We start from the raw sequence: 23091 nt of genomic DNA, 5'->3' as shown, positions 1-23091 counted from the left end.
AATTCCTCACTTATTTTACGTAAGCCATAAAATAGGTACAGTAGGCACTCAGTAGCTGAGAAGGGATTGGTTCTAGTACTTCCCTCTCATTCCAACAATTACCCAAATCCATAGATACTCAAGTCCCTCTTATTAAATGGCATGACATTTACATATCTCCTATGTAAATCTTCTTGTTGGTCTTAAACTATCTCCAGATTACTTGTAACACCCGGTGCAATGAAATACTAAGTAAACAGGTATTGCACTGTATAGTTTAGGGAATAATGACAAAAAAAACTGTACATGTTCAGTACAGGTAGACTTATTATTTTATTTCCAATTTGTGCTTGTTTGAATCCATGGCTATAGAATTCATGGGTGTAGAAGGTTGAGTGTATATGACTCTGTCCTTTTCTGCCAGCAATACAGCTAGAGAAACTGAGGCTACTGAGTACGTGGAATAATCAGGACATGAACTAAGGCAGCCTGTTGCTGGATACTGGGCTCCCATTTGGAACCAAATCATCCCTCAGCAGCCTCTCCAGCCCTTAACCTGCCTGTGTGCACACATTATAGTCTGCAGTCATGGCAGGGGTCGAAACGGATGGTGTTAATCAAGCTCCCAGCTAACATGCCTTGCTTCCTGCCCCATGGTACCTGTAACACTTTGGCATCTGGATTGCCACCAGCAGGCCCATAGTGATGGAATCCTTTCCCTTTCTCGTGGGTAAAGGCAGTGACAGCAGATGTGGCCCCACACATGCGAAAGGATGATTTTCCTCTTTCCTGTGATTTGCCCTTTAATAATTCTTACCTTGTTCTGGCCTTGGTGGCCATTCTTTTTTTTTCTCAAATTTTTATTATCAAACTGATGTACAGAGAGGTTACAGTATCATACGTTGGGCATTGGATACATTTCTTGGTGGCCATTCTTTAAGCAGCATCTCTCCTTTCAAAAACACCCAGCATCCTCCAGGCTGATCCCCAGTTAGGGACAGAAGGACAGACCAAGGGAGAGAGGCAGGGCTTTGCTCCTTGATGGGCCACCTAGAGCTGGCATGGGGCAAGCTGGAGATGAGCCCAGACCTGTAGCTGCAGCTTTGGCATCATCCCCCCACCCTCTCCCCCGGAGTGGACTCTTTCAGCTTCAGGGAAAGGTCAGAATTTCAATCTTGTGTTTTCACACATCTTAAATGGATTTCAGAGGCACTGTTGCTGCCCGGCTCCTCTTTAAACAATGTGGTTAAGCTGCTGTAGCTGCTAGAGGCTGCATTCCTCCTGCATTGTGATGTGGTTTTTTGGAAGTCATGCATGCAGTTAGCTAAACCAAACTAAGCTGTTTCATTAATGGGAGCAAGCTCAAGAGAGAAATTGTGAATAGAAACAAGGAAAGTTTGCTGCTGGAGCTCTAATTCAAAAAGCCAGATAATTAAGTAGGCGGGGATAGAAAGTGTCCCTTCAGATTTCTAAGTGCTTCTCTCCTTCTCTCCTTCCCTCCCTCCCTCCCTCCCTCCCCCTCTCTCTCCTCTTTCTTCAAGTGGTAGTGATGATAGTGGTGTGTGTGTGTGTGTGTGTGTGTGTGTGTGTGTGTGTGTGTGTGTGTGTGTGTGTGTTGGAGGGAGATGCAAAGAAATCCTCACCAAGTATCTATGGTCCTCTCTCCTCTGGGGGCCCCTTCTGTGGTATGGAGAAGAGAGCAATAACTGGCTTTGGTTTTGTTCATCTTTCTTTTCCCTCTCCCAGGTTCTCCTTGTGGCCCTCAGCAGGAGCTCCAGATCATAACCTCCTGGATCCCCATCCCCCACCTCCCCATCCCCCACTCCCACCTCCCACATGGAAGCCCACCTCTAAGCCAAAGCTGATCTGATCAGAAGGAACTCAGCCTCTGAATCTGCTCCTTGCAAATGCACATGGAGAACTGAGTGAGTTCCTTTTCCTTTTCCTTCCTTCTCTATCATCGAAGCCAATTGCTGTGTTGTCCTGGACAGTGTACCTGTCAGTCATAGCCACCGTGGATCCTTCTTCCCTGCTGTATAATAAATATGTCTAACATCCAGTCACTCAGAACATTTTAAAAAGAAGTTTCCTTCAACCCCATCTCTCTCAAAGCTACCAGCCTTTCCGTGGATTCATTAAGCATGTTCACACGGTCCACGTTGCTTGTCATAGCCATGTGTCTCCACATCTACCACAGCCAACTTTGGCTTCTGCTCTGCTCCTTCTTGTCCAGGGAAGCTACTACTGACGTCTGATTTTCAGGCCTTCTTATTCAATCCCTGCCCGTCCCTGTGCAAGAGAGGATGGGTCAAGGTGACCTTTAAGAAGGAGTGCTGGTGCTCAGCTCTCTGGTGTTTTCTCATAGAGAGCCTGAAATTGCAGACAAAGACATTTCTCATCTACCAAGCTGCATATTTTACTTAGATATTTAAAAAAGCAATATCAAGCTCTGAAAGAAAATGTAACATCGGTGCCAAATCAGATGAGAACTAACACTTGGTATCAACAGGAATATATTTGAATTTAAAAAGGCTAGCTGCATCTGACAGCAATGTGTCTCGGCTACTGAAAGTCTGCACTGGGTGGGGGAGGGGGAGAGAATGTCTCTTCATCCATTCATCCATTTCTCCCACAGGCGTTTATGGAGGCCTGATTCAGAGCCAGGTTCTGGGTATGGCATTAGGAAGACAAAAATGCATAAGACAAAGAGAAGCGTGTGGGACAGTGGTTAAAAGATGGCACTTTGGGAGTTATCCTATGCTGTGAATGTTGGACAGTTATGTACCTTTTCACCAAGGATTCAAATTTGGTCTAATAGATAGCAGTTCCTTTCAGATGTTTGCCAGGATTCTAGTCGGTTGAATGAAGATCCTCCACTACCAAGAAAGAAGGGACACTTGGGACCTGTGAATATGATCCTATCTGAAAGAAGAGCCTTTGCAGATGTGATTAAGAATATTGAGATGAGATCATCCCGAGTGAGGGAGAAAGGCTCCTAAATCCAATAACTCACGCCCTTAGCGGAGATGAGGAAGGGCTAGAGCTGCAGCTTAGCGGTTGAGTTTTTGCCTAGCATGCCCCATGCTGGGTTCAGACCCCCCAACTCTGTTACAAAAAAAAGGAACAAGAGGAGGGAAAAGAAGACAGAAGACAGCCTGAAGTATGAGACAGATAGGGATAAAATGGTGGTAAATAAAGGAACACAAAGGGCTGTCCGCAGCCAGTGGAACCCAGAAAAGCTGTATGGACCACAAGGTCCTAGAGCCTCTGGAGGAAGCCTGGCTTCCAGCACAATAGAATACATTTCTGTTGTTTAGACCATCAAGATGGTGTTCATTTGTTACAACAGCCCAGGGAAAACTGTCTGAGATACTGAGACATAATCCTGGATTATAATGAGTCAATCTTAAGCATTTACGAAGGCAGGGTAGAGGTGGGGGTTAGTGTGAGAATTTATTTCGTGTGACATGTAGAGTCAGGGAAGGCTTCAGATCCATCTGAAGTGACATTTAGGCTGAGTCCAAAAGGGCAGGTGATTCCAGAAGGCAAAGGAGTCAGCACTGAAACACATGCAAGGTGACCGGTACGGAAATGGACTGACATTTTCAGGAAATGATGAGCACTCTATTTGGAAGCATCTTATAAACTCTGCGATGAAGGATTCTTCCCTACCCACCCAGCTTTGGAGCTTCTATTTCCTATGTGTTCTACACTTAAGGCTACAGAAGAAAGACCAAGGCAGTCTCTTCTATTTCTCACCTGCAAATGGGCCCTAATACAGCTCTTTGCATAGCTTGCTCCTCTGACAAAATGTGATTGCTAAGGTTGAAGACTTCTTTCCAAAGGGCTTCAAGAAATACCAGCTTAGCTGGCCTAGTAAATAGAGAGCAGAGTCCCCTACTCTAACTTTGCTTTGAGATCTCTTACTCTTTTTGCTTCTACTGGGATTTGAACTCAGGGCCTGGTTGCTGTGGGTTTTTTTTTTTGTTGTTGTTGTTCAAGGCTGGTGTTGTTAGTTGAGCTACATCTCCACTTGCAGCTTTTTGGTGGCACATTGGAGATAAGTCTCATGGACTTCCTGCTTGGGCTGGATTCAAACTGGGATCCTCAAGTCCCAGCCTCCTGAGTGGCTAGGATTATAGACATGAGACACTGGCACCCAGCAGAACTTTGGAATCTTTTGGCTCAGAAGGTTAATTAAAAGAATACATTCAGTGAACTCTTCTTGAGTTGAGTTGGTATTGCTTTTCAGTGGGAAGAAACTACTTTGCTCTTTTAATAATTAAAAAAAAACACCCCAGTATCCCAAATACCAATGGCTTACGCAAACATCTTTCCCTTCTCTAACCCCTTATGCAAACAAGAAATCTAGGCTCCTAAAAGAGGGGTATTTTTATTATTCTATGTTTATTTCTCTGAGAGCTGTGGCATGACATTGGGCAGATAGTGAATTGGGATTCCTGCAAGGAGAAACTGTAGTAACTTTCAGTTTACGTTTAAGCCTGAAAAGGCTCACCAAGTATACATGAGTATCCAATTTCTTTATATGCCTCCCAAATCAAATGTTTCCTTAGATGGTCAGAAAACCCATTCACTCTCAACACCACATTTCCCCCAACTGTCACACCATCAACAAAGAATCCAACGCTTCAAGAAGAAACGAAGGGTCTAACAAGTCCCACCTCCACCATTAGTAAAGCCATCTGTGCAAATGCTGCATCTCTATCCTATTTGTGAGCTATCAAAAACAAAACCAAACCCAGTTCTGTCCTTATACAGGGGCTAGAACCAAATATTTGCTAAGAAATACCCAGGTGCATGGGTGATACACAGCTTCTCGTGTTTTCTGAGGTTCTAGATGCTCTGCTGTTCCCTTGGCTTTTGATTGTGGTAGAAGCTAGTAGCTGACCTACTCCTTGGTAGATCAGAATCCACACATTTCCCCATTTTCTTGTGAGTGGGAGGGGCCATGCAGTGTGATTACAAGTGAGGTATGCTGTTACCCAGATGTGGCCTTTGGAGTTTACCTTTATGAAATGACAGGAGAAACATCTCAACTCTTAGCCCTAAGAAAACACTGAGTATCTCCTATAATAAATGACTTAATAAGAATGTGAGCCCTATTTATTGTCTTAATTTGCCTACCTACCAGGCAAGCTTAGAGCCAAACATGTGACTTACGTGAGGCTTCACAAGAGCATTTTTGCCAACTCACATCTCACTGTGCTTCCCTTTGCAGCTTTGTTAGTCTCTTAACAGGTTTCATACAGATTCTTCTGGTAAAGCTGATTCAAGGCATGAGGAAGGGTGAGGTTTTTGGAATGAACTCTGAAAAAATGATCATTAGCCCCTTGACAGAGCCAAGTTAGTGCTGAGTCTAACAACGAATAATACTGTTGCTTGTAATTTTACTCCGCTGGGTTCCATACTATTCACTTTTTCCTCTGATTTAAGAGGTTAATATTAAAAAATAAGTGGTGGGCTGGGGATATAGCCTAGTGGCAAGAGTGCCTGCCTCGGATACATGAGGCCCTAGGTTCGGTTCCCCAGCACCACATATACAGAAAACGGCCAGAAGCGGCGCTGTGGCTCAAGTGGCGGAGTGCTAGCCTTGAGCAAAAGGAAGCCAGGGACAGTGCTCAGGCCCTGAGTCCAAGGCCCAGGACTGGCCAAAAAAAAAAAAAAAAAAAAAAAAGTGGTGGTAACTTGTACAGGACACACAAGTCGATAGCTCGTAGCTCTCTGGCTTAAGTGATGAGTGAGGATGCTCATGTGGAGTTGTGACTTGTTATTTTGGAAGGAGGTGTGCTCGTGAACCCAGATATCCCCGATGACGTAGGGAAACACTGGTTCTTTCTCTTGAAGCTTCAAACATCACTTTGGTTCACATTTTAGACACAAAACATTCCCTCTATGACACTCTTTGATAAATACCTGATGTAGAAATACTAACACTTTATAGCCCTTGCTCACACTTTACCTTGCTTTACCTTTGCCTTGCACGCCTGCATCGATTCACTGGCTTGAACTGGCACTGAAAGGCAAGGCTGCCTTTGTTCCAGTTCCTACCTTTGTCAGATTCACAAATGACTTACCACAGATGCTCATAGACACATGTGAAAAAAATTCTTTATTAATTTCTCACATTTCATTACAAAATGTATGTTGCAAACAACTTGAATAACCTACTTGTGGTTTTGTTTTTTAAGTTTTTTAAACCCTTGGCTTCAAGGATTCAGAATCTCCCTCCCTTTCATCAAGTATTGGGAAACACTGACTACTAGAGTCAATAGGTCATCATTTCGCTATTTATTCTCTTCTCTCAAGCTCTGAAAAAAAAGTCCTCTGTATAAATTAAACATCAACAAAAAAAGGTTGTAAATTCTATGTCATTACAGTCAACAAAATTATAATAATGCATACAAAATGTGCGGCCACAAAATATCAGATATATGTTTGAAAAAGAACAAAAAAATGACATTCTAGCCTTGTTAAAAGGATAATGGTCCCATATTTTTATTAACAGGTTAGCAAAACAAAATCCAATGGATTACAATATTTACATGTTATTTGAAAAATAAAGTAGTGATAAAAGCATGTCACAATTATTTTCTCTTTTTTTCCTTTTTCTTCCTTTTTTTTCTTTTTTTTTTTCTTTTTCATTTGTGGGTTTTTTGTTTGTTTGTTTGTTTTTTAAAGATTTTTTTTTGGTAGCCATTACAAACACCCAATCCAGGTATGAAACTGTTTAGTACATTTGAAATGAGGCCAATTAAAAACAAATATGGATACAAAACGGAATCACAAATCTTTGCCTAAAGTTCACACTTCCCCTTTTTCTGGTTTCCGTATGATGGCCCCTCATCCCTAAGGGAGGAAAAAATTAAATCTACAAATAAAAAATTCTTAACAGCAAGAAAATAAAGAACATGCTTTTCAAGTAAGCAATCATTCCACAAATGCAACCTCTTCCATGGATTTACTTTGAAGCTGTGTGGGACATGGTCATCTCAGCAACTCCCTGGCCCTTCCATCCCTTCCCTCCCCCTCCCATTCCAAGTTAAAAAAAAAAAAAAGAAAACCAAGACTCACTCATGGGCATGTGTGAGCATGCCACGCATGCGCATGTGCGTACACACGTGCGCGCGTGCGCGCGCGCGCGCGCGCACACACACACACACACACACACACACACACACCAGCTTCTAAAACCTAGGGTTGAAGTTCTTTTCTATTTTTTGGAAGGAAACTTGGTTCACAATCAGAACATATTATAAATGTAGACTTAACTTTCGTTTAAGCTGCTCCCTCCAGACAAAAAGTGAATACAAGGAAACAGAGCAGCTGACAACAAAAAACAAAAACAAATCAAAAAAGGAATTCTCCAGGCTCCTTATAGTGTATCTATCATTTCTTGTCCACTCTCATCAAGGGGAACAGGCTCTAGGATGTCCTCCTCTGTCCCCCAAACAAATGAGTAACGCCTACAAAATACAAAGCAAACAAAAGCCAGCCATCCTAACATTCTGGATGTGAGACAAAGAAGATATTAATTTGATAAACAAAAAAGGGTGAAGAGGGCCTCTTGGCCTGGTCTACTAGCGGCATAGTTGTGCTGAAAGTTTGGTTCTATCATTAAATTAAAAAGAAAACAACAACAAAAAGAGAAGTTAACTTTTTTGTTATTTCCATGTTTAAAATAAAAACATTCCTATTCACAAAGAAACTAAATCTCTCTTGCCCTCAAATTAAAATAGTAACAACACACACACATACACACACACCCACAAACAAGTAATATGAAAAAAAAACTGAATTGTGCTGTGTTTGTAACACTCAACTCGATAGAAAATAAGCAGGTGGCAAACAAAATGCCACCATCACCTTAAAATTAGTTCACATGAATCTACTGAAATCTAACTTATCGTTGAACACGAATAAACAGCTTACCTGGAGTAAAGGATGACCATTCACAAACAGTGAGCTAATAATTAAAGTCTGTTTCTGTTTTTTTGTTTTGTTTTGTTTTTTACTAAAATAATTAAAAAAATCACAGTATTTTAAGAAATAAAACCCACATGGGGATTTTAAGCACAATTTGTGTTCCTTTCTTTAAAACTCTTTTTTTTATTTCCCCCCTCCATTCACCATCTTGCCCAGCAGTTCTCTCTACATTTAACCACAGGACAACAGGTAGTACTGAGAAATGCAGAGAATTCCCTTGGTTAAGTTTGAGGTACTAGGAAACAGGTGACTGTTTTATGCAAAGCAGTTTTTTTTTGTTTTCTGGTTTTTATCTTGTTATTATTATTATTACTTTTTTCCCCCAAAGCGGCTGCAGTTAGGTCTTGAAAAAGCTTAAGGTATTAAAACTAGAAAAACGCACAGAAAGTTGTGCGTCAAAAAGTTGTTCCCCTTGAGAAGTCTTCCACTGTCCCAGAGCGTGTGTTTCCGTAGACTGTCCCGGCAACCACGGGCTGCACTGTGCCCACAAAAGGCATCCCCAAATCTGCAGCAGAGGGGACTTCCACGGTGAAGATCCAGGAGAAAAGATGGGGTGATGGAAAAGGAGCCACATATTCCAACCATTTAAATAACTTTAATTTACATACTCACTCACACAGGTACCAGTGCTTTGAAAATAGATTGTTCAGTCCCTAAAAAGCAGCTTTGTTCTGTCTTCTCTCTTTATTTATTTTTATTTTATTTTTCTGTCCCTCCCTTCTCAGCCCATGCTGGTCCTCCCACTTTCTCATCCTGGGTCAAGTCAGGTTTGATGAAGAATTTCACCAAACTCTTATTCGTTTTTGGCCTCTGCATCCTCCAGGAGAGATTTGTCGGCAGTTACAACACAGATGGCAACAGTTTCACTCTTTAGGGAAAAGTCTATCCCAAGTGGCTCATCGTCTTCCTTCTCCTCCATGGAGGGTATCTTCAGCATGTCCTCCATCATCTCTTTTGGGTGCACCTCTTCTCTGCTTATTTGCTTGGTGTCATTCAATGCCCTGAGAGATGGGGGAGGAAGGGAAATCACAGAAGAGGCAGCTAAGTACACATGCTTTTCCTAATCAAGCAAACAAGACTCTAGTGCTCTCATAGTCCTCAAAATCCTAAAAGAGCCTTGGGTTTATTTTGATACAAAGCTATGGGTGTCTTATGAGTCAGTGATATATCTATGCTGTCTGCTATGCGTAGGATATGTATTTCTGTATCTTTTGAACCTACAAAAATATCCATTATTAGAATGTGTTTTGATTACACCATGTTTTTGTTTCCAGACTCACATAATAGTTTCATGTCATCTTTTCTGAGTCATAGTAAGTAGAAAGCTAATGAGGATTGCTTCATGCTCAAACTCTTCAGCCGATTCTTGAAGCTTGGTTAATATTAATTAAGCTAAAAAGAGCAACTCAGTCAAAACCTTTTTTGGACAGATCCATAGAGAAGACCACAGAAATAAAGAAAAACCAAAAGCCCTGTAGACAAACATGTATCTCAGGAAGCTTTGTATTCTCGGAAATCTAGGCATTTGAGGTTTCAGGGCCTATTCTCCTGGAAAACCAAATCCTAATTTCATTCTGTGTCTTGTGGACCAAAGGCACCTTCCACAGGGATGAGTCTAGGTTCAAACATCTTAGACTAAGTAAAGGAAGGCTCCCACCTACTTAGGAGGCAGAGAGAAACAGACTGTTCCCTGGCCACATGTTCCAGCACACACATGTGAGTTCAAAGCCACTGGGAAGAGTCACAGAGACCAGAACAGAAGTCAGATGTTTAGACTCAAATTCATAGCTGGGTACTGGTGCCTCACTTCTCTAAACCTAGCTACTCAGGAGGCTGAGATCTAAGGATCATAATTCAAAGCCAGACTGGGAAGGAAAATCTGTAAGACTCTTATCTCCAATTAACCAGCATAACCTGGAAGCAGAGCTGTGGCTCATGTGGTAGAGCACCAAGCCTTGAACAAAAAAGCTTAGGAACAGTGCCTAGGCCCTGGGTTCAAGCTCCAAGACTGGCGCGTGTATACACACACACACACACACACACACACACACACACACACAATTCATGTTCTTGCATAGAAAGTAATACCAATAGACACTAAAAGGAGATAGGCTGTAGAAAATGCTACACTTCTGCATTAATCTATACAGTACTTGTCATTCTATTTAAAAAAAAAATCACTGTAAAGATGACATACAGAGGGATTAGTTATGTAAGTAAGTTAATAAGTATGTTTCTTTTTGAACAGTGTTAGCCCCCAACTCCGCTCTCCCCGCAACTTGGTGTCCAGGGAGTATCACTGTTGTGATGATTTCCTTCATGAGTTGTGGCTGGGTGACCATTTTCAAAACTAACAGAGGAGAAACCTGGTCTTCCCCTCACTTTCTGACACAGAACCCTGATTCCCTCTCCCAAGCATCAACCCTGAGACTTACATGCCGTGTCTCAGCACATGTCTTTCCCACTCAGAGCCCTGTGAAAATGCCCGTCCACAGAATTCACACGGAAAACGCTTCTCGGTGTTCATAGACACTCCGTGATCTGAAAATCCCATCAGCTCTGCAAAGAGAAAGCAACAGCATCACCATTATCACCTGCGTGGCACAGGAGCCTGCAGGGAACCAGTGTTCCTCCCCTGGGAAGCCACACCCTGAAAGCATGCTCTAGACTCCCCAAGACAGCTCTCAGGGCCAGCTCTCAAGAGCAGTTCCACATCTCCCAATTTCTCCTCACCTCCCCAATTGCCAGAAGACACCCTCTATCCACGCCTGTGGTACCTGAGCAAGCCTTTTCTCCTTGGTCTCTTCTGGTTGCTCTTCCATCTCAAGGCTCACAGTTTGCTCTCACTAAGCATGACCCCAGACAACGAGGGATCCTGGCCAGTTTCCCACATCAACTTGTCAGTCAGTGCTACTCATAATTGTGGGAAAAGATGGTATTTCTGGACAGGTCTGTGATAAATATCAAATATTAAATTCTTTGTTCTGTTCTCCCCATAGCTCTGGGGACATGCTAGGGGTTTGACAATCCTGGATTGGCTGGCTAATTGTTTTTAAGCCATACCCCTTAGAAATTCATAGATGATAGCTATATGGCCTTTGTGCTCTCCTGAGCCCCAAGCCCATATGTCTTTCATTAGATCACAGAGGGACAAGTCTTTGTGTGGGTAATAAACAGCAGGACTAGTCAGTTGTGTAGCCAGGCTGCAAAGTGAGGGAAGCGTTTGGGGAAGCTGGATCATCTTTACATATGAGGCCATTCTGGGCCCATGCATACTAGGTGATACAGGCAGACATCTCCTGATTTGACACGCCCCCATCTCATAAAATCCTCCCAAGTCAGAGGCTGTGACGCCTTCCTCTTCAGCACAGAACGCCATGTGAACAGGGCCAGTTCTCACAAAAGATGAAACATTTTCTCACAAATTAAGAAGATCACCACACAAGCCATTAAAAATAATTGCACAGCCTATCTTCCTTGATTCTTTTCATTGGAAATGAGACAGCACCATCTGCTCTGCGCATTAATTCCTTAGCAGGGATTATCTTGGGCAAGAAATCAACAGAATGCCTTCCTGACTCCTCCCAGCCGCATAATGAGAGGGGGCGGGGTGGGCAGGATTCCGCTTGGGTTCATTTTGATTTTCTCCATGCCTGGTTTCTTCTTTCACATTTCCTCTGAGCTTTCTTCCTATACAAGCCCTCCCTTGCATCTATGTTTCTCGTCTTTCTCTCTAGCTCTTGGGTTTGGAAAGGAGGATGGCAATGGAGTAGCTATAAGGACATTGACTTGCCAGATTGAGGGTATGTGACGAAAGTCTAACTTGTCAAGTAGACTATTTGGGTGCACTAGCTCCTTTTCCCCTAGGAAACATGAAACCAGTCATCTCTTGTAGCCAAGGGCACATGCTAAGTTTCATCCTCAAAGGAAGAGGCCACCCATTACCTGCCACACTTCAAATTGCTCTCAATCAGCCCAAGAGCTGCAATAACTCCTAGAAGCCAGAATGTCTGGCAAAGACACCCTCAGGCTACTGTCGGCTTGGCAAGAATATCGATTTTAGGGCCATTCAAAGGAGATGGAACAAAGGCAGCTGCTCTTGTGAGGATGATGGGTGGGGGGAAAATGAAGGCTTTAGCTCACAATTCCTACCAATGTGGTTAGAAGCTATGAATACATACTTCTCCACGCAGAACTTTTCTCCTCGTGGCCCACGCTCAGGAATGTGGATGCTGTTCTCTCCAGAGAGAAGCAGACACCATGAAGTGCTTTCTAGTTAAGTCTGGTGTGGAGCCCAGTGTGAACAAGAGACCACATACGGTGGGCAGGGGGAATGCCTGCATATATCACCACGGCCATTCTTTCGCTGCTCGTTTCTTGGGGTTTTAGTTATGTTTCTAGGAGTCACAGAGAAAGAGGGAACCTCAAAGTATTTTGTTTTTATCCTTTCCTCTGCAATAGTTATTTCAAAAATAACCTGTGCTTTAGAGATGAAAAATAATCATGATATCCAATGAAGAATAATTTATTTCTCCAAGAGGAACAGCAGGGTCACATAGCACCATGAAGAAGGAACCTCGGTCTCCTTTTTCACAAGCACTTTTTCCCAGAGCACTTTCGTAACAGTGCACAACTTCTTTTTTTTTTTCCTTTTTTTTTTGCCAGTCCAGGGCCTTTGACTCAGGGCCTGAGCACCACTGTCCCTGGCTTCTTTTTGCTCAAGGCTAGCACTCTACCACTTGAGCCACAGCACCACTTATAGCCATTTTCTATATATGTGGTGCTGGGGAATTGAACCCAGGGCTTCATGTATACGAGGCAAGTGCTCTTGCCACTAGGCCATATCCCCAACCCTGTGCACAACTTCTTATGAGGAACCTATTTCTGAAAAAATATTAAGAAAAGAAAAAAAAAGCCACATTTCTCTCTCTCTCTCTCTCTCTCTCTCTTTTTTTTGCAGGGAAGGGTGGATAAAGAAACAGGTGAATGTAGTCCCTACCAACACAAGTACACTTTATAATAGGCACTGGGGGCTCAGGCCTACAATCCCAGCTACTCAGGAGTCTGAGATCTGAGGATGGAGGTTCAAAACCAGTAGAGGCAGAAAAATCAGTGATACTCTCTTATCTCCAGTTAACCATCCCAAACAGCTGGAAGTGGAGCTGTGGCTCAAGTGGTAACTCCAGGACTAGCACCAAAAAAAAAAAAAAAAAAAAAAAAAAAAAAAAAAGGCAACTTAAAATGAGGCCCTGAGAGGCACTAAATTCTCAGATTTTAGGGCTAGGTTTCCCTTAATATTCTACTATTCAAGGGGTGGGAAAAGTAATAGCAGTGGAAGTCTTGCCTTTGGGGAACATAAGACCTAAATTCAACCTCCAGTTTTTCCTTTATTTGTATGCATGTGTGTATGTACATATGTATGTATATATTCTTATTCTTAATTTGTCTTTGTACACCTTATTTTGGACAAGCTCTTAAAATGTTTTAGACCTTTATCTTATAAAATGACAGTAATAACACCTACTGCATTACAAAGTGATTCTGTGTTCCAGGAACTGGGCTAAGGGCTTGGGTGTTATCTCATGTAATTAATTGATTTTAGGAAAGCAGTGCTGAGCTTTGAAGCAGGGCCTTGGACATACTCAGCAAGTGCTTTTACAACTATGAAACATTTCCAGCCCCTACAATAACCTAGGGAACAAAAGGGAGAGAGACAGAGAGAGAAAGAAAAAGATCCCAAGAAGTCACAACAACCCTGAGCACACAGAGTAATGCTGGATGTATCATATTACTTGACTTCAAAATCTGCTACTGAGCTAAGGTAAGCAAAGCACATTGGATGGACATAAAAACCACACATGGATCAAGCAAAAGGAATAGAGAGCCCAGAAAACAATACACACCTTTATAGTCTATTGATTTTTGAGAAAGTTATCAGGATCACACAAAGGGGAAAGGACAGTCTTTTCAATAAACAGTGCCAGGATATGTGTCATTTGCAGAAGAATGCAACTACAGCCTTATCTAACACCAGATTAAAGAGAAAAAAAAAGCTCATCAACTCAAAATGGTTATAAGGCTTAACGGTTACAAAACTACTAGAAGAAAACACAGGCAAAGGTCCCACGGTACTGGTCTGGACACTATTTATTTATTTATTTTTTTACTATGTCCCATAAAACAAAAGCAACAGTAGACAGATGAGATTATGTCAAATTAAAAAGTTCCTGTGCAGGCAAAGAAATAATTAGTAGGGTAAAGAAAATAGCCTACACAATAGGAGGGAATGTTTGTAAACACATCTGACATGAGGTCAATGTCCTAAATGCATAGGGAATTCAAACAAAAAGATCCCACGTGATGTGTTGGTGAGGATATGGAGAAAGGAAATCCATTAGTATACTCATTATGGAAAGCAGTCTGGAATTTATTCCAAGTTAAAATAGAACCACCATAAAAATCCAACAATCACACTACTACTGGTATAGTAGTAGCAAAACCTACCACTACCTCCAAAGCAGATGAAATAAGTATGTGCAGGAGATACTTACATTCCGAGGTGCACTGTAACACTATTCATAATAACAAAGATATGGAATCAACTTGAGTTCCATGAACACACACATGTGCACATAGAGTATACTATTCAGTTTAAAAAAAAACAAAAGCGGGGCTGGGGATATGGCCTAGTGGCAAGAGTGCTTGCCTCGTCTACATGAGGCCCTGGGTTCAATTCCCCAGCACCACATATACAGAAAATGGCCAGAAGTGGTGCTGTGGTTCAAGTGGCAGAGTGCTAGCCTTGAGCAAAAAGAAGCCAGGGACAGTGCTCCGGCCCTGAGTCCAAGCCCTAGGACTGGCCAGAAAAAAAAAACAGAAACAAAAAAAAACAAAAGGGATAGTGAGGGGAAAGAGGGACAGTGTCGAAAAAGAAATGTACTCATCTGAATTATGCAATCATCACTCTTCTGTACATTACCTTTATAATAACAATAAAAAATTTCAAAAAAGGAGGAAGTGGTACTGTGGCTCAAGTAGTAGAGCACTAGCCTTGAGCTGAAGAGCTCAGGAACAGCACCCAGAGCCAGAGATCTAGCCCCTGACTGACAAAGAAAAAAGAAAAAAAAAAAGGAATGATATCACATGAATGAAAATAGGACATTGGGCTAAAGGAAATAAAGCACAAACAACACTAACACCAACAAAAACACCAACCAAGTATTAGCTTAGCACAGGTGGCTCACATCTGTAATCCTAATTACTCTAGATGCTCAGATCTAAGGATGGAGATTCAAAGCCAGTCTGAGCAGAAAAGTCTGTGAGATCCTTATCTTCAATTAAGTATCAGAAAGCTGGAAGTGAAGGTGAGGCTCGATTAGTAGATGGGCAGCCTTGAAGGAAAGAGCCAAGTAAGATTGCAAAGCCCTGAGTTTAAGGCCTAGTACTAGCACCGGCCCCCACAAAAACAAAACAAAAAACAAAAAGAAAGCATGTAGAAGAAGAGTGGTTATCAAGAGCTAAATTAGGAAACAGTGAGAGGTTTGTCAAGAGCTAGAACATTTCAGCTAAGCAGGAAGAATAAGTTCAAGAGATCTGTTGCAGGACATGGTAACTATAAACAATAATGTTATGTATTTGAAAATTGTTGATTAGATTTTGGGTTCACACCCCAAAATGAAGTGAGATAATACATTAGCCTAAGTTAGCCATTCTACAATATATGTTTCCAGGTGCCATGTTATATACCATATATATATATATATATACACACACACATATATATACATATATACATATATATATGAGTTAAATATTTATCAGGACGCAAAATGTTAAGTTTTAGTTGAGAAATGTATTTTTCAAGCCAGTTGCTTATAGTTCATGCATGTAATCCTGGCTACTCAAGAAGCCAGAAATTCATGGTCCAAAGTCAGCTTGGGAGGAAAAGACTATGACTCCATCTCCGAAATAATCAGTGAAAAGCTGGGCTGCAGGCATGGCTCAAGTGGTAGAGTGCCAGCACAAGGCCCTGAGATTAAACCCCGGTACTGGCAAAAACCAAACTGAACCAAACCAGTTAATACTTTTCTAATCACTGGGTTGACATCTATAATGTTTATTTCTTATAGTTATATTACACACATACTTTGGATATATCTACAGTAATTAAAGGAATACAGCTTAACCTTATTTTTGTTTCTGTATAAACAGCTTAGGGAATGGCTAAAGTATCCTATGTTGAACAGTATGGAAAAAAAAAAAAAAGGAGCACTCTATCTTCAACTAAGCACTTTTGAAGTCTGGCAGGAATTGGGGAGAACTGAAAGATTTCACGAAACCTTCCCCAGTGTATCTGTAAGTACATGGTACAATGCAAGATATGACCTTTTTTTCTCCTCTTTATAGAATGGATTCAGGGTTTCAGGGAGGTTAGACAGGGACTGCAGAAGGATGCATGGAGAGGGTTCAAGTTCTTTGATCCCTTCTACCCTGGTCCGTTCATTCTTGTTCACCAACAACCCTATAGCACCACTCCTCTTGGTTTCCGTCTATCTCCATTTGAAGATTCTCTAGATCCTAGTTTTCCTTGTCCAAAACAAGCCACAACCATACACATATGTTAAGCACACACAATCTATAATTAGAAGGAAAATGTCTGTTTTCCTTGGAGTTGTTTTTTTTCTTAAACAAAGGCACGGCCCCTGATGAGTCTCAAGTCAGTCTGTTCTGCTACTTAACTAAGAGGGATCACTCCTTCTGTTCCTCTCCCAGCAACCTCCTGTCTCCCTTCTGTCTCTCCAAGGACGTACCGGGTACCATCTGCGATTCAGAGAGCAGGGTACCACTAACCTCTGTCTTCAGCCTTGCTGCTCATTTCGTCGTCCTTGTCCTCATCGTCGCTGCTGGAACTCTCCATTTTTTCCTTCATCTGTTCCAGCTGATCCAAGTTAACCCGTCCAACAAGCTCAAAGTTACGGCTTACCTGAGAAAGGTCCAAACAGAAGATGCAATAAGGAACCACAGAACATATGGGGTTTTCTCAACATCTTTTCCTGATGAGTGTCTTTTTGCTTTTTTTTCAACCAGGACCTCACAGTGCAGGAGACAGATCTCACAGCAACAGCTCTGAAACTTCCTACCATATTTATCAAGAAGCATGAGTGAGCACAGAAAGATAGGGTCGAAGTATCGTGAAGTCCAAAGTGTACAGTGGCACCCTGTAAGTATTTTTTTGACTTGAATTCGAAGGTGTGACTTTTATAAAGTACACAAATTTTGGCTACTTCTGGAGGCAAAAAGACTAGAGAGTATCCCAGTTTTGAGTGGTAGGGATGACCCTTCTACCCATGACCTTCTACCCATCACATCAACTAGGCTTCTAGGATACTCTAGCCCAGATAACAACTGTAGTTTAAGTAGAAGACAATCCTATTACTGTTAGCTTACTGGGATGAAGTGAACCACACACACATGTCAAGACCAGGATTTTCTGAGGTAAACACAGAAAACTAGCTCCATAAAAGCCCTTTAAATGTGTTAACCATGGCTGGTTCCTATTTACACAAAAATGTGGTTAGAATTATATGAGAACTTAAGTTTCCTCCAAAAGTTATCATGGAAAGGAAACAAAAATTTCCACCAAGTCTTTACTGATGATTTTTCTGGCTGGGGTTCTCAGATAAATGGCTGCACTAAATTTACGTTTCCAGAATCTCTCCAGTTGCATGGATAGAATTACCCAGAAGGGTATGTGGGACGAGATTCAGGCCAACGAACAGGCTGAGCTACTCCTCTGTAAGGTGCTATGCTCCCTTGTTTGGGGGGGGCGGGGTGGCAAAAGGAGGGGGCACAAACGATGAGTGAAACTTGGTACTGGCTTCCAAAGGCCCACTGTTTAGTGGAAGAGAGAAGACAGACATCATTAGCTGAATTCTAAGGCAGATTTCCACAGCTGCCACGGGAGACCAGTGCAATGAGGGCATAGAAGAGGACAGAGAATATACAAGACAATTCCAAAATATTCTCCAGGCCCAGCTAGAACAAAGATTTGCTGAGCAACACCAATTCCATATGCCTGGCAGATGGGCCTCCATCATGGACTGTGACAAATGTGAGAGAAAGATTCAGGAGGGCCACGTGACAGTCCTATGAAAAGGCTCATCATGATCCCTGCGACGTAGTGTAGAGAATAGGTACATCTAAAAGGAGAAAGAAATCTCAGGAAGAAAGCTCTTTTAAAATGGGAGAAATAAGAATGGTATCCATGAAATCAGTTGATTTTAAAGACAAGGTAAAACACAGAGGAGGTAACTTCTTGTTCTGCACATTTAAAGGTTTTAGGAAATGCCTGGACACCAGTGCTCACATCTGTAATCCTAGGGACTCAGGAGGCTGAGATCTGAGCATGGTGGTTCGAAGCCAGCTTGGGCAGAAAAGTCCCCATAAGACTCTAATCTTCAATTAATCACTCAAAAACTGGAAGTGGCACTGTGGCTCTAGTTGTGGAACATTAGCCTTGAGCACAAAGAGGCTCAGGAACAGTGCCCAGACCGTGAATTCAAGCCCTACATCTGACCAAAAAAAAAGTTTTAAGAAACAGACTTTAGTGGACATTTGCTTATAGACTCTGGTAAGTAGGGATTTATATACTATGTACCTCACCTCTCCAAGCATTTTATGAATTATGCTCTTATCACATCAAAGCTAAAGGTATTAGCAGAAGGAGGATGAACTTTGAAATCAAACAGATCTGAGTTCAAGTTCAGAGTCTGTCATTAATCACTAGTCATTCAAAACACACATCCTCAGTGTCAGCAGTGCACTGAACACAATAGTCCTCCAAATGTAATTTCCTTTCCCTAATGGAGAACGTGGGTCTTTCACAATTCTGGCATTTGGAAATGCTTATGACAAGCATTGTAAATGCATATTTATAAACTTATGTTTGACCACAGAAATCTACATTTTAACCAGAGAGCATTTATGAGAAATATTTTAATAAAAGTTTTCTGGTTGGCTGCTTTTTTAAGGGGCTGGGCTGCAGGAGGGAGGCTAATTTGCCTTATTAATCTGAAATATATTTGAAGAAAACTTTTTAAGTGACCAGGACTCTGAAGGTAGCCTTTTCTAGACCATTCCCTCAGAGGAGAACAAATAAAATAAAAATTCCTCAAGCATCTTTTAAAATATAGCTGATTTCATTCATTCAATGTAGATTCCCCACGGGCTTGGCTTTAAGTACAACCTGTAACTTATCCTGAAAGTCAGAGTGACAGGAGATCTGGCACTAAACCAGTTATTATTTTCCACCATGTTGCTTATTTATTTATTTATTTATTTATTTTTTGAGAACTGTATTTTCCCATAGTCACCATCCCCCCACCTCTTGGATTCTACATGATTTTCAAACTGTGGCATTTTCATGATAAGATGTTCATTGTGGGAGAACCCAGGACTTATTCATCTTACAGTCACTGGAAGGCAATGAAAAATACTTAATCTCCAATTAATACCACCCCTCTCCCCCAAAGTCAGAAGTGGAGCAACAATCTCAACCCAAAGGGAGGACTGTTTCCTCTTGGTGTACTTGAAGGCCAATTATCATTCTTATCTAGATTATTGCAACCATAATCCCTGTTGCAATAAATAGTAAAGTGTGTTGGTTTCTCAGCATCCATTTTTGCTTCTTTTGCTATCTACTCTCCAGCATTGCTGGAGCCATCTTTAAAAAGCACATATGGTTTGCTATCACCTCATTCTGTTCCACCCTTTCCAAGCTCTTTTACCATTCTGAACATATTACTGTTTAGGGAGCATACCATGCTCCTGAGTTTACTTCTGCACCTGCCAACTTCTCTGTGAAACTCATCTTTTAAAACATATTCTTTAAAAATTACCTTTGCGTAGCTGTACAAAGGGGTTTCAATTCAACATGTCAATGTATGAGTTCAATGCCCCTTGAACAATGTCACCTCTTGTCCTATCTGTCCCAACCCCACCCATCCCTTCCAGTTTCCTGGTTCCATGTTTGCATACCCACATGGAATATTATGACTTCATTCGCTCACTTTTCCTCTCCATTCACCTGCCGCTCCACTGAACATTCATCCTTTCCCAATAACACGTTTCAGCTTCCTGGTATTCGTTTTGTGAAACGCTATGAAACTTCCCATCTTGGTCCTTCAGGTGCTGTCAAAATCTGCCACGCCACCCATAGTCACTTTACCCAGATAATCTTCCATCCCTACACTGCTCCTGGGCTAACTACCCTGGCTCTTGGCCTCTCCCACATTTGGCTTTTTTTTTTTTTTTTTGGCAGTTCTAGGGCCTGAACTCAGGGCCTGAGCACTGTCCCTGGCTTCTTTTTGCTCAAAGGCTAGCACTCTACCACATGAGCCACAGCGCCACTTCTGGCTTTTTCTATATATGTGGTGCTGAGGAATCGAACCTAGGGCTTCTTCATGTATAGGAGGCAAGCACTTTTACCTCTAGGATATATTCCCAGCCCGCCACACATGGGCACTCCCTCTGACAGCTTGCCGCACCTACCACCTGATGCTTTATGCTCTGCAGCTCATGGCCATATTTCCACTGACCAGCAGAATCTAGATCCAGTGCCATTTTCAGCTCTGGCTGCTGGGTATGTATGGTTTATTTACTATCTTTTTCATTCATATACATTTGCATAGAACATTTAGAAAATAAAGATTCTATTTAAAGTCCAACTACCCATCCCTAATCGCTGTTAATTCTGCATTCTAATTTTCAAGCTGTAGATAATTTTTATATCATTTTCAAACATATAATTGTATTTGACTTTTTTCTCTTTCACATGGCATGAACATTATTCTTTGTCAATAAAATTTGTAATCTGTATCATACTTCACCAAGAGGCTGCAATGTAGCTTACACTTCCTCTAGGAATTTACCTTGGATGACTTCAGGCTTTTCACTATAAAAATAATGTAATAAGCCTTTTTTTTCATGCAAGACTTTCTTTTATGTTAAAGTTTTAATTTTATGAGTGAAATTTCCAGATGAGAAGGGTGCACACTTCAGTAAATGTCCAATACAGTCCTCAAGTGGCTTCTTAAATCTTTTACACACTTCTTAGACCTGGTATTTCATAATTAACAACCAACTTCCTGAGTGCAGGAAATCAGAGGTCATTTATGACTCTATTCTCCATAAAGGTCCACACCAGCCAGAGAAAGAGTAAGGCTGAGAGTTTTTAGAACCCAGGTTCTGTCGATGTGTGACTTATATATGCTCTTGAAGTGTGGATTGTTCAAATACACCATCATTCAGACTATGAAACTGTATACTAGCAGGGTGCCAGTGGCTCACACCTGTTATTTTAGCTACTCAGGAGGCCGAGAGCTGACGATTATGATTCAAATCCAGCCCAGAAACGGAAGTCTGTGAGACTCATTTTCAATTAATCACAAAAACAAACAAACAAACAAAACCAGATGTGGAACTGTGGCTCTAGTGACAGAGCATTAGCCTTGAGCAAAAATGCTCAAAGACATCACCTGGGCCCTATGAGTCAAGACTCAGAACCAGAAAACACATACACACACACACACACGCACGCACGCACGCACGCACGCACACCCCAGCATGCTCATCCTTGTGAATGCTCAGTAACCCCAAGGTCCCCATGAAGGCCATTAAGCTAGGGTCTGGTGAAGTTAGCTGTGCAGACAACCAGCTAATACTGAAATGCTGGCATGTGCATAAGTCCTTCCATGCTCAGCTAACATGCAACCTTCACATCTTGGTGCTTCCATTTGTCAGTTTGTTTTTAACCACTCAGCAAAATGGTTCAGATTTGTTCTTAGTGTATGCCATACTTCTGGCTTATTCTAAGAATTAGATGATTTGCAAATATTATTAGTCTTAGCTCCAAATATTATTTGGAGGCAGGGCTCAAGTGGTAGAGTGCCTGTCTAGGAAGCACAAAGCCCTCAATTTAAACACTGGACACACACACACACACACACACACAATCAAGTTGAACATACAACTTCAAATTGTGCTATCTAATCATATGAAAAAGAGGGACACAAGCATGTTTGTGAGTGGCAGAATGAAGTGGTCACTGAAGTCTTCTCTCAGTCATCAGTAGAGGAGACTGCAGTGAAGAAAGTCCACAGAACATTTCTAGAACCTCAGATCTGGGGATTCTTCCTTCTGTATACTGAACATGTGACTTCTGAAGGAAAACCCAGTAAAGAGGCTTGTGTTACCTAACATTGTATGTCACCGTCTGCCTCTTGCATTACCAAATCCACTGGCCACAAACTAAAATGTGTAGTGTGGAGAGAAGTGTGAATGACAACCGACAGCCGGACAGAGGATCAGAGATGTAAATGTCCTAAATTCCCTGGACTACACAGTCACCAATCTTTGTCACTCGAGGCTAATAATGTTCTACAACTTGAGCCACAGTTCCACTTCCAATTTTCTGCTGGCTAATTGAACACAAAAGTAGCACAGGTTTCCCTGTCCAGGCTGGCTTTGATCTACAATCTTCACATCTCAGCCTCCTGAGTAGCTAAGATTACAAGCGTGAGCCACCAGTGCCTGGCTATGGGATGTGTTTGTCACTGCGGATTTTACTACTACTGAAAGTTTAACAATTTCATTGAAAAACTGAAAGTGCTAGAAGATGCCTTGAACTGAATGTTCTCTCACTTCTGCAAAAACTGGCAAGATGTGAGGTTATCAGAGTTCAGTCGCCTGAGGCGCCATTTGTATAAAAAATTAAAAACATTTCAAAGTAAATTCAATTAGTGAATGTGCATGGCCTGAATAGACTATCCTTCTAAATTTAATATAGTGAACATGACAATTTTATGAGCAAACCAAGTTAGAGATAATATATTTTTATGTTCCTTAAACTAGCAAAGAGACTTTAGAACCATAAAGAACACTAACAAGGTATTGCATATATTTAAATTTTCTTCCAAAAAGAATTATGTGTGTTTTTACATGTGTAAAGTGCAAAGTTTGTGTTCCCCTCCTCCCAAAACTTTATGGTTACTAGAATTGTGAAGCACTCATCATTCATAGATTCGTTAATGCATTAATGAATGCATTGAT

The 23091-nt window shown here is 41.6% G+C and overlaps 1 protein-coding gene across 3 annotated transcripts in view; it reads right to left on the bottom strand.

The window, feature by feature from the left end:
• Positions 1 to 7151: 7151 nt before the first annotated feature.
• Znf462 (zinc finger protein 462) overlaps positions 7152 to 23091 on the bottom strand; it is a 144327-nt gene continuing 128387 nt past the window's right edge. For all 3 annotated transcript variants that reach the window (XM_048338554.1, XM_048338545.1, XM_048338564.1), the window contains exons 11-13: positions 16834 to 16966; positions 10419 to 10542; positions 7152 to 8984 (exon numbers count right to left, since the gene is read on the bottom strand). In XM_048338554.1, the coding sequence (XP_048194511.1) occupies positions 8777 to 8984; positions 10419 to 10542; positions 16834 to 16966 (465 nt within the window). In that variant the 3' untranslated portion in view covers positions 7152 to 8776. The remainder of the gene's footprint in view (positions 8985 to 10418; positions 10543 to 16833; positions 16967 to 23091) is intronic.

The sequence above is a fragment of the Perognathus longimembris genome, chromosome 1 (assembly GCF_023159225.1).
Source record: "Perognathus longimembris pacificus isolate PPM17 chromosome 1, ASM2315922v1, whole genome shotgun sequence".
NCBI lineage: Eukaryota > Metazoa > Chordata > Mammalia > Rodentia > Heteromyidae > Perognathus > Perognathus longimembris.
Note: the sequence above shows the minus strand (reverse complement) of the source record. Positions and strands in the feature narration are given on the sequence as shown.